Source organism: Aythya ferina, assembly GCF_964211825.1.
Source record: "Aythya ferina genome assembly, chromosome: 27".
Classification (NCBI taxonomy): Eukaryota; Metazoa; Chordata; class Aves; order Anseriformes; family Anatidae; genus Aythya; species Aythya ferina.
This window is the reverse complement of record NC_140310.1, coordinates 4,041,807-4,052,157: the sequence shown is the minus strand read 5'-3', so window position 1 is coordinate 4,052,157 and position 10,351 is coordinate 4,041,807. Positions and strand designations below refer to the sequence as shown.

The window sequence follows — 10,351 nt, the reverse complement described above, 5'->3', positions numbered from 1 at the left end:
CTTCTGCGGGGAGGCCGGGGCCGTGTGGAGCCCCCCCCCCCGTACCCAAACCAGATGGCTGGTGGGGGCGGCACGGCCCCCGCGCCCGCCTCGCGCTCCCTCGTGCCTCGGCGCTGCGGCTCCGGGAAGGCAACCTGAAAGCGCGCCCCGGCGTCATGTGCTTGCCGCAAGAGGGGGGGGTGGTGGTGGTGGCAGCAGGGGCTGCGAATTTCAGCTTGTGATGGGCACGAGGACGTCAGCTCCCGGAAGGTTTTGGAGAGGGGGACGCCCCGAAGCGCCGAGCCCCAAGGGCAGCGGGGTGCCGTCCCCGCGTGCCACCCCGGAGCCGCACGGGGCTCTCCGCAACCCTTCCTCCTGCCCTGCCCGCGGGCACAGAGAGGCGAGACACGGCCCCGTGGCGAGCGCACACAGTTTATTGATACACCGCCAGCACAGCACAGGGTTGCTCGGGGTCTGGGGGTTGTTCTCTTCTACCGTTACAGCGTGCATCGGGTACACAGAGACCGGGGAGCGGGCCGGCACGCGAGCGCCATGCTGCCGACGGCTCATGCTTGCTGGGGGCGGCAAATAGGGGGTGTGGAGGGGACGGGGGCGCACGGATTTCCCCCCCACGCACCCCGAGCACCGGCCCCCCGGCTCCTCCGGCTGCCTCCCGGGCTGTGGGGCCGGGGTTTGGGGCGGCAGAGCGAGGGCTGGGGCACAGAGCGAACACGGCACAGCGCTGCACGACACCACTGCGGACAGGCGGATCACGGCTGCGCCCCCCCCCCAGCAAAGCCCCCTTATCCCCCGGCTGATTTAGCGAGGGTTCCACTTCTCTGGCTGCAGGGTGAAGGCGGCTGGAGAGTCCCCGAGGCGCTCAGCACCCCCACGGGGGAGCTCAGCCGGGTCCGGGGGTCCGGGCGAGGGGCCGGGGTCCCCTTGTGCTTTTTGTCGGGAGCAAGGAGCAGTTCGAATCCGGGGCGCACTTGGAGCCTTCGTGCCGGAGCTGCCGCCCTCCCCGGCGGGGTGACAGCGTGGGGCTGGGCTGGGCAGGGCCCCCCCCGCGGGCGGGAGGCAGGGCTGGGGCTCCCCAGGAGCTGCGGCGTGGGCTGGGGAGCCCCGGAGCCGGTGTGTGTGTGGGGGGGGGGCTCCCCAAAATGAGGGCAGAGCTCGTGCCAACGAGGACGAGGATGGTCGGCCAGTCCGGGAGACGAAGGCTCCCTCCCTCGGGGCTCGGCTGGGGGGGGCCCTCCCCAAAAAGAAGTGGGTGCCGCCGGGTCCCCCGCAGCTCCATCCGGCCCCGTCCTCCCCCATGAGCAGCGTCCTTCGCAGAAGCACCCCGGGGTGGGGGTGGGCGCCGCGCTCCCCGTGCGCCCCCCATGCGCCCTCCATGCGCCCCCCATGCTCCAGCCCTGCCCGTAGCCGGCCCCCCCACCCCACCCCCAGCTTAACGCCCCACGCTGATGTTGCACGTCTTGCAGCTGGGGTCCTTTTTGGCGTTGGCGGTGGAGAGGCTCATGAGCTGGTGGCCGCTGATCTCCCCCAGCACGCCGAGGCTGAGGTCCACGGGCTCGGTGTAAATCACCTCCAGGATGCTGTCCTGGGCATGGCGGTACACCAGCTCGCCCTCCTCCACGCAGCACGTCAGGAACTTGTTGGAGGAAATGTCCAGCTGGGGCAGGCGCTCCCGGCAGAAGAGGTCCCCCGAGGAGCCCTTGGGTGCCAGGACCAGGACGACGTAGTGGTAGGCGGTGTACATGCAGTAGAAGTCCGCGAAGTAGAGGTTGGTGTTGGGGTTGAAGAGGCGCTGGGCCGGGATCTGGAAGCGGTAGCGGCCGTAGGGGGAGTCCTGGGGGGGCTGCCCGGTGTTGAACTCGGTGTTGCAGCTGAAGAAGATGCCGTGCAGCATGCCGCTGGTGGGCGAGCCGTGGCTGCCGCTGTTGTCCTTCAGCGACGGCTTCATCACGTTCCCGCAGTGCATCCTGCAGGGGGCACGGGGTTGGGGGCGGCGGGGGGCACACACACGCACGCACGCACACGCATACAAGCAAGGTCAAGGGGATAATGGGATAATGGCCTTTGTGGGGGGGTACCGAGGTGTTTTGGGGACTTTTTTTTTGGGGTACCTGACGTGCTGGAAGTACTCCTTGTGCTGGTTGCGGTAGAAGACGGAGAAGCGCAGCATGCGCCCGGCGATCAGCTCGGCTTTCTCCTGCAGCTGGGCCAGGTGCTCCTTGGCGTAATCTGGCAACGGGGACGCACCGCGGGGGGGGACAAAAGACATCAAGGAACGGCCCCCCCAACCCATGTTCCCCCCCTCCTTTCTCCTTTCTCCTCTCTCTCTCTCTCTCTCTGCGCCCGTCCCTGCTCGCAGCTCGCGCTTCCCACGCCGCCAACCTCCCACTCGCCAGCTGCCGCTCCGACCGGCCCAGCTTGTGCGAGCTCGCGGCTTCGCCCCCGTCCTCCTCATCCTCCCCAAATCTTTCTGAGCCCCCCCCGGTGTCCGTGCTCACCCCCGGTGCAGAACTCCACCGTCTCGCTCCAGCCGGACACCAGGTACTCGCCGTCGCTCTGCTTGACGGCCGTCTGCACCGCCACGCTGTACTCGGTGCGGGGGCTCAGGAACCAGTGCCCCCGCACCGTCATGGGCAGCGGCACCGCCTTGGCCACCAGCTTGGTGGGGACGTCCTGCGCCGAGGGGACAGGGCACAGCGTCACCTGGGTGCCCCCCCCTCGTCCCTATTTCCCTCCCTCCTCGGTGTCCCCGCAAAATGTCCCCGATGCGGCTGCCGGGGACGCGGCACCGCGCTCGCCACCCGGGTGCTCGCTCCCCAATCCCAATTCCACCGCGCTTCCCGGTGACCCCCCCGCGTCCCCCTCCTCGTATTCGCAACGAAAGCCCCCCCTGGGGGTGTCGGGGACCCCCGTTCCCGGAGGATGCCGGCTGTGCCAAGAGGCCAGCGAGCGGCACCGCAGTGCAGAGCCGTTTCTGTGGCAACGGCAGATGCTGAAGTCGGGAGACACGAGAGGGGGGGGGAGGAAAGGAAAAAAAAATAAAAAATATAGATATAAAAAAAAAAATAGCTTATTATCGGGGAGGAGAGAAAAAAAAAATAATGTTAAACATTAAATAGCGTCGCCGTGGCAACCGTGCTGCTAAAAGCGTCCTGAATTAGTGACTCGGAGCCCGAGGGAGGAGGAGCGCGGGCGGCTTGCGCCTCGGCTCCTCCGCGGGGGCTCGGGGGGACCCCGGTCCCAATCCCGGTCCCAATCCCGGTCCCAATCCCAGTCCCAATCCCAGTCCTCTGCACATCCCAGCTGGCAGGAGCCGGGTCGTGTCCCAAACAATTCATTTTTGACCCCAAACCGTCACGGGAGCGGGATTTATCGCGGTTCTCCCCCCCAAAAAACCGTGGGTGGAAGGAGAGCGGGGTCCCGGCGCCCCGTAGCCCCCCTCCCCAAACCCCGTCTCACCCGGTGCTTGAACTTGTTGGAGTTCTTGTTCTCCTTCTTATTGAGGTCGATGAAGTAGTGGGTGACCCTCTCCAGGTCCCCCTTGTCCATGGCCCAGGAGATGCGGAAGGAGTCGCAGGTGATGTTGTTGATCTCGATGTTTTTTGGGGTGGAAAGCAGCTCCATGGCCGGCGGAGGTTTGGGGAGGGGGCCGAGCTCCTAAGGGGCGCAGCACCGGGGAGGGGGGGGGGGGCACGTTTGAGCACGGGGGGAGACGGTGGCACAGATGGCAGCGGGGAGGGGAAAAAAAAAAAAAAAAAAAGCCCAAAAAAGCCAGGAATAGGCAGCGGGGAGCAAATAGGGGAGGGGGGGGGGAAAAAAAAACCCGGCCGCTCCCCGGGACGCCGCGGGGGCCCCGGCCGAACGCCAGCGGGTGGGTCCGGGGTTTGCTCAACACCGGGTGGGGAGAAGAAAAACAAGGGGGGAGAGGAGGGAGGGGAGGGTTGGGATAATTGCACGCAAGAAGCTGGCACCGGAAAAGCTGGATCCGCCTTTGCCCTCGCCCGCGGCGGCGCCGTGCCTCAGTTTCCCCCCCAAAAAAATGTTGATTCGCCCCCAAAATGCCCAAAATGTAGACCCGCCGCTCGCCGCCTTTAGGGTAGCTTTAGGGGTGCGTCAAGGTGGTTTGGGGTGGACGCAGCCCCCGTGCCACACAAAATTCCTCCCCCCCCCAGATGGGCACGGTGCTGGGCGCATTTTTGGGGAGGACGAGGGGACCCCGCTGTGCGCCGCGGGGTGGGGGCACGTGCCGCCAGCCCCCACCCGCACCCCGCAGCACCTCGCCCACAAACAGCCCCGAAACCTCCCCAAAACGCCCCCTCCCCAGCTCGGCACCCACGTGGGGGGGCACCCACATCCACGCCCTCCCCCCCTCCCCACCCCCTTTTCTCTTTGCGCTCCGCTTGCCCCCGCATCCCCACGGCGATCCCACCCTGCCACCCCCCCGCCACCTCCATGGGACCCCCCCAGCCCCATGGGACCCCCAAAGCCCTCCCCATGGGGCCAAAAATCATTAATTGGGGGGGGGGGCAAAGGGATAAATGCCCACCGCCCGGTGAGGGGGGGGGGCACGGTGGGTGCCCGCGCATCGCCGTGACCCCAAAATGCTGGGGATGGGGGGAGAGGCCCTTACCTGGCCGTGCCTGGGGGGGGGGGCTGCGAGGTGCCAAGGGGAGGGGGTCCAAATGGAAAGGGGAAGGGGGGGGGGGTCCGCAGGATGCCCCCAAAAAGGGCTGGGAGGGGAGCGGGAGCTGAGCCGGGGCTGCTCTGCGCCTCCGATCCTCCCAGGCGGCTCGGAAATAGCAAACACCCCTACGGAGGGGAGGGAGAAAAAAAAAAAAAAAAAAAAAAAAAAAAAGGAGAGAAATGGGTAAAAAAAAAAAAAATAAAAAAAAATAAAAAATAATAAAATAAATCAAAGCGGCGTGGAGGAGAAAATGAGGGGGGGGGGGAACCAATGGGGCCGCGAAGCGTCAGGCGCCGAGCCCCCCGCGTGTGCCCACGTAAAAGGGGGGGGCGTGCGCGGGCACACGCGTGTGCAGGGCAGTGGGGGGGTGTGCACGGCCCCCCCCCGGGCATTATAGGGCTGGGGGCACCCCCGGGGGTGGGTTTTTTTTGGGGGGGCTGCGCCCACCCCAAGATATGTGTGGTACCCTGGTGGTCCCCGAAAGGGGTGTGGGGGGTGATTTGTGGGGTGAATTGGCTTTTTTTATTTTTTTGGGGGGTGAGGATCTTTAGGGGGGGGTCTGCAGCCCCCCCCCATAGCCCCCCATAGCCCCCTAAAGCCCCCCCAGCACCCCCCATATGTGGGGACCCCGGGGTGGGGGGGCACCCCTGGCTCCCTGGTGCTACTGGGGGGCACTGGGGGGCGAGGGTAAAACGAGGGGGGGGGCAGCGACCCCCTCCCCAAATTCCCCCCCCCCTTTTTTCCCCATCACTGCCCCCTATGAGCCCAAAGGCCGGGCACTGCCCGCCCCCAAGATGGCGCCGCCGCCTTCAGCGCACAGCCGGGCAGCGCCAGGCACAAAGATGGCGGCCCCCGTAGCCGCCGGTTGTGACCATAACAAAGATGGCGGCGGCGGCTTCCTGCCGGGGACGCCAGGCGGCGCGACGCGCAGGCGCAGTAGGGAAAGGGGGGGGCAGCGCCGGCGGTGCCCGGGCTGGGTAAGGGCCGGCGTGGAGGGGGGGGGGGGGGGGCGGATTTTGGGGTACGGGGGGGGGGGTGGGGGCTGGATGGGGCCTTTTGGGGGCTCAGCACCCGATTTGGGGTCAGGATGGGGCTTTTTGGGGCGTGGGGGGGGCTGGGGGAGGGGAATGGGTGCGTTTTGGGGAGGTCTCGGGGCACCCTGGGGTGGGTGGGGGGGGTTTGGGGGGGGTTTGGGGGGGTTTTTGGGGTGGGGGGGGGCAAGAGGGGGGTGTGGGGGTGGATGGGGGGGCCCTGGTTTGGGGTGGGGGGCTTTGGGTATGGGGCTGAGCACCCTGGGGGGGGGGGAAGTGGTTGGGGGGGTATGGGGGGGGGGCTCCTTGGGGTGGGGGTGCATGGGGGGGGCTGAGCACCTTGGGGTGCTGGAGGAACTTTTGGGGGGGGTTTTGGGGTGCACCTGGGGTGGGGGTACAGGGGGTCACTGATTGGGGGTGCATGGGGGGGGCTGAGCACCCTGGGGTGGGGGTGCAGGGGGTCACTGATTGGGGGCGCATTTATGGGGTGGAGGGGGTCCCTGTTTTGGGGTGCATGGGGGGGGCTGAGCACCTTGGGGTGCCGGGTGTCCCTATTGGGGGTGCATTTATGGGGTGCTGGGAATGCATGGGGGGGGCTGAGCACCTTGGGGTGCCGGCTGTCCCTATTGGGGGCACATTTATGGGGTGCAGAGGATCCCTTTTGGGGGTGCATGGGGTGTTTGGGATGCATGGGGGGGGGCTGAGCACCCTGGGGCGCAGGATATCCCTTTTGGGGGCTCATTTATGGGGTCCCCAGCAGGGTCTCCGTGCGCTCACCCCATCCATCCCCTCTCACAGGATGGCAGAGGGCAGCTCGGGGGACGCGGGCGCACCGGGCAGCCTGCGGCCGGGGCTCCCGGGGGCACGGGGGCTGCTGGGGAGGCGCCCGGCCCCCCCCCTCAGCCCCGGCCGCCTGCCCTCCATCCGCTCCCGGGACCTCACCTTGGGAGGCGTCAAAAAGGCAAGTGCCAGGTTTCCCAAAACCTCTCTTTTTTATTTTATTTTAGGGGGAGGGGGGACGTGCGTGCGCACCCCCCCGGGGGCAGCAGCGTGGGCATTTTAGGGGTGTGGGCACCCCAAAACGTGGGTGGCTCTGGTGGAGCTGGCAATGCGACCCGACCGGTCCTGCCCCGGCGTCCCGCTCCCGGGCACGGGGACACGGGGATGGGGACGGGGACGGGGCATTCCTGGGGGTCCACGGTGGTTTTGGGGGCTTTTTAGGGACAGGGCACCCCCGGGGAGCTCGGTAGTTAGGGGACTTCTTGGGGATGGCGCACCCTCGGGGGCGCACGGCAGTTTGGGGAGCTTTTAGGGGTGGGGTGCAGAGGTTTGGGGAACTTTTGGGGATGTGGAAAGGATGGGGAACCCCCAGGGGTGCACAGGAGTTTGGGGACTGTTTGGGGACCTTTTGGGGACGAGGCTCCCCCAGGGGTGTACAGCGGTTTGGGGACAGGACACCCCTGGGGGGCATGGCAATTTTTTGGGGACCTTTTGGGGACGGGGCACCCTGGGGGCTCATGGAGGTTTGGGGTCCTTTTTGGGAACCTTTTGGGGACCTTTTGGGGGTGGGGCACCCCTGGACGTGCACAGGAGTTTGGGGACCTTTTGGGGACGTGGCAAGGACAGGGCACACCTGGGGGGTGCAGAGGAGTTTGGTGACCTTTTGGGGACCTTTTGGGGACAGGACACACCTGGGGGTGCACAGCACTTTAGGAACCTTTTGGAGACAGGGCACCCTTGGGGGCACACAGCGTTTTGGGGACTTTTTGGGGACGTGACACGGACGGGGCACCCCTGGAGGCGCAGGGCGCTTTGGGAACCTTTTGGGGACGCGCCGAGAGCCCCGGGCTCGCCCTGCAGCCCCGCCACCCGCACGGTTCCTGCGGCTTTCTCTCGGCTCCTGCCTCGTGCCGCGACTTGTCCGCTCTCGCCCGCAGAAAACCTTCACCCCCAACATAATCAGCAGGAAGATCAAGGAAGAGTAAGTGGCATCGTAAGCACTTCCCTGCCTTCCCCGGCCCCGTTTGGCGTGCCGAACGTGCCCGGAGAGGGAGCCACGGTGCCGAGGGGGGGCTGTAGGGTAAATCTGCCCCCCTCCCGTGCCCAGACCCAGAGAGGATGTCACCGTCAAGAAGGAGAAGAAGGAGCGGGAGCGGGACCGGCAGCGCGATGGGCACGGCCGGGGCCGGGGCCGGCCCGAGGTCATCCAGTCCCACTCCATTTTCGAGCAGGGCCCGGCCGAAATGATGAAGAAGAAAGGTAGCGGGAGATGAGGTTTTCCCCAGGGAGGGGTTTTAGGGGATCCCACACGGTGTGGGGTGAGCCCAAAGGGGTTCCCTGCTCCCCAGCGGGCTCCTGGGACAAGGCGGTGGACGTGTCGGACTTCGGCCCCTCGCACATCATCAACATCAAGAAGGAGAAGAGGGAGACGGACGAGGAGACGAAGCAGATCCTGCGCCGGCTGCAGAAGGACGACGTGAGCAGGGTTTTTTTTTTTAGGGGGACGGGGCATCCCCGAGGTGCTGGGGCTGGCGCTGAGCTCCGTCCCCGTCCCCTCTCCCCATCCCGCAGTTCCTGGACGACCCGGGGCTGAAGAACGACATCCGCAACAAGCCGGTGCAGCTGCCCCTCGCCCACTCGGGATGGCTCTTCAAGGAGGATGCCGCGGAGGAGCAGGAGGACGCGCAGCCCTGGCTGCCCAAAGAGGACAAGACGGAGCCGGATCCCCCCCTCAAAGGTGCCTGGGGGTCCCGTGGGCGCACCGGGGGGGTCCCATGGGCGCAGGCGTGCCGAGACGGGGCCGCTGCCCCTCTCCTCGCGCCCACCCTGCTCCTCTCACCCCGTGGCAGTGAAGGAAGAGCCGTGCGACGAGGAGCCCCCGGGTGCCACCAAACCCGCACGGGGCCCCCCCGGCTTCCCGCGGGACATCCCGGTGGCCGAGCTGCTGCAGCGGCTGAGCCTGGCGGCCGAGGACGAGCTGCTGTTCCTACAGCTGCCCGACACGCTGCCCGGCCAGCCGCCCACCCAGGACACCAAACCCGTCAAGACGGAGCTGCAGACCGAGGAAGGGCAGGTGGTGGTGGTGAAGCAGGAGAAGAGCCAGGTGATAGGGGCGGTTTTGGGTTTTTTTGGGGTGGTTTGGGGGTTTTGCGGTGATTTTGTGTTTTTTTGGGGTGGTTTTGGGGTGATTTTGTGGGTTTTGGGGTGGTTTTGGGGTGGTTTTGGGGGTGGCAGCATGGTGATGGTGTTTCTCGGTGGCAGGAGGCGAGGCAGGCGGAGAACACGTGCACCCTGGCCGACCTCCCCGAGGGGCAGGTGGGGAAGCTGCTGGTCCGCAAGTCGGGGAAGGTGCAGCTGGTGCTGGGCAAGGTGACCTTGGACGTGACCATGGGGACCCCCTGCTCCTTCCTGCAGGTACTGGGGGGCGCGGGGATGGGATTTGTGGGGCTGCACCTAAAGGGGCACCTCGGTGACCCCGCTGGAGCATTCCCACACCCTACAACGGGGCAAAGGAGCCCTCCCCCGGCCCCTTTTTCCACCCTAAACCTGAAGAAGGGTTTTGGCCGCCCCGCTGAGCCACCCATGGGTGCTTCTCCCTCCCGGCAAGGAGCTGGTGTCGGTCGGCATCGGGGACAGCCGCACGGGCGAGATGATCGTCCTGGGCCACATCAAGCACAAGCTGGTTTGCTCCCCGGACTTCGAGGCCCTGCTGGAGCACCGCCACCGGTAGCCCCATGGCAGGGGGGGGGCGACGAGCCAAAGGTGCCCCCCCTCTGCCTGCAGTGCCCCCCCCGAGGGCTGTGGAGAGGGGTCTTCGGCAGCCGGATCCGACCTCGATGCTGTGCGCCCCGCTGGGGAGCAGCAGTGGGGATGGGGGGTGCAGCTCTGCGCCCCCCCCCTCCAAAAAGAAGAGGGTTTGTGGGGTGGGGGATTTGGGGTCCCCCCTCCCCGGGCTCTGTGTGCGCCCTGGGGGCGGCGGGATGCTTGTTTTTGGGGAGAAATGCAATAAAAATGGCTTTCCTCCTGCGGGGGGGTCCTCGGTGTGGTCCCCCCAACCCCAGCCCCCAGCTTACCCCATCTGGCCCCAGGGGGTGCGCTGGGGGGGCACAGCCGGGGGCAGCACCGTGGGGTGGAGCTGGGGAGCCCCCTGCAACTGCCCCCTGCCGTGTGTAGTTGCCCCCTGCCCCATGTACTTACCCCTTGCAATTGCCCCCAGTCCCCTCCAGTTGCCCCCTGCCCTGCGCAATAGCCCCCTGGCATCACCCGGTGTAACTACCCCCTGCCCTTTATAGTTGCCCCATGGAATTGCCCCATGTAACTGCCTTCAGCCCCTTGCAATTACCCCCTGGAATTGCCCCAGCCCCTTGTACTTGCCCCCCTCAATTGCCCCTATGCAATTACCCCCTGCCCTTTCCAGTTACCCCCTGTACTTGCCCCCTGCCCCACATAATTGCCCCTCCAATTGCCCCCTGTTCTTGCCCCTCTAATTGCCCCCAGCCCCTTACAATTGCCCCCAGCCCCTTACAATTGCCCCCAGCCCCCTGTTCTTGCCCCTCTAATTGCCCCCAGCCCCTTACAATTGCCCCCAGCCCCCTGTTCTTACCCCTCTAATTACCCCCAGCCCCTCAAAGTTGCCCCC

The 10,351-nt window shown here is 66.4% G+C and overlaps 2 protein-coding genes across 4 annotated transcripts; one reads left to right on the top strand and one right to left on the bottom strand.

The window, feature by feature from the left end:
• Window positions 1–1,405: 1,405 nt before the first annotated feature.
• On the bottom strand, window positions 1,406–4,782 carry PHYHIP (phytanoyl-CoA 2-hydroxylase interacting protein). The gene is made up of 5 exons (XM_084499687.1): window positions 4,628–4,782; window positions 3,457–3,654; window positions 2,496–2,670; window positions 2,109–2,226; window positions 1,406–1,964 (listed from the first exon to the last, which is right to left on the bottom strand). Exons 2-5 carry the CDS (start codon window positions 3,619–3,621, stop codon window positions 1,430–1,432), a joined length of 993 nt encoding a protein of 330 aa, XP_084355813.1. The 5' UTR covers window positions 3,622–3,654; window positions 4,628–4,782; the 3' UTR covers window positions 1,406–1,429.
• A 736-nt stretch (window positions 4,783–5,518) lies between these two features.
• Window positions 5,519–9,738, top strand: POLR3D (RNA polymerase III subunit D). Of its 3 annotated transcripts, XM_084499620.1 has the most exons (10): window positions 5,519–5,658; window positions 6,470–6,673; window positions 7,650–7,693; window positions 7,820–7,971; window positions 8,061–8,188; window positions 8,284–8,449; window positions 8,562–8,815; window positions 8,974–9,126; window positions 9,320–9,446; window positions 9,487–9,738. In XM_084499620.1, exons 1-9 carry the CDS (start codon window positions 5,524–5,526, stop codon window positions 9,440–9,442), a joined length of 1,359 nt encoding a protein of 452 aa, XP_084355746.1. In that variant the 5' UTR covers window positions 5,519–5,523; the 3' UTR covers window positions 9,443–9,446; window positions 9,487–9,738. The 3 variants fall into 3 exon arrangements, with proteins under 3 accessions (XP_084355746.1, XP_084355745.1, XP_084355747.1); XM_084499619.1 differs by having other exon boundaries at window positions 9,320–9,738; XM_084499621.1 differs by having other exon boundaries at window positions 5,640–5,658; window positions 6,511–6,673; window positions 9,320–9,738.
• The last annotated feature ends 613 nt before the right edge of the window (window positions 9,739–10,351 follow it).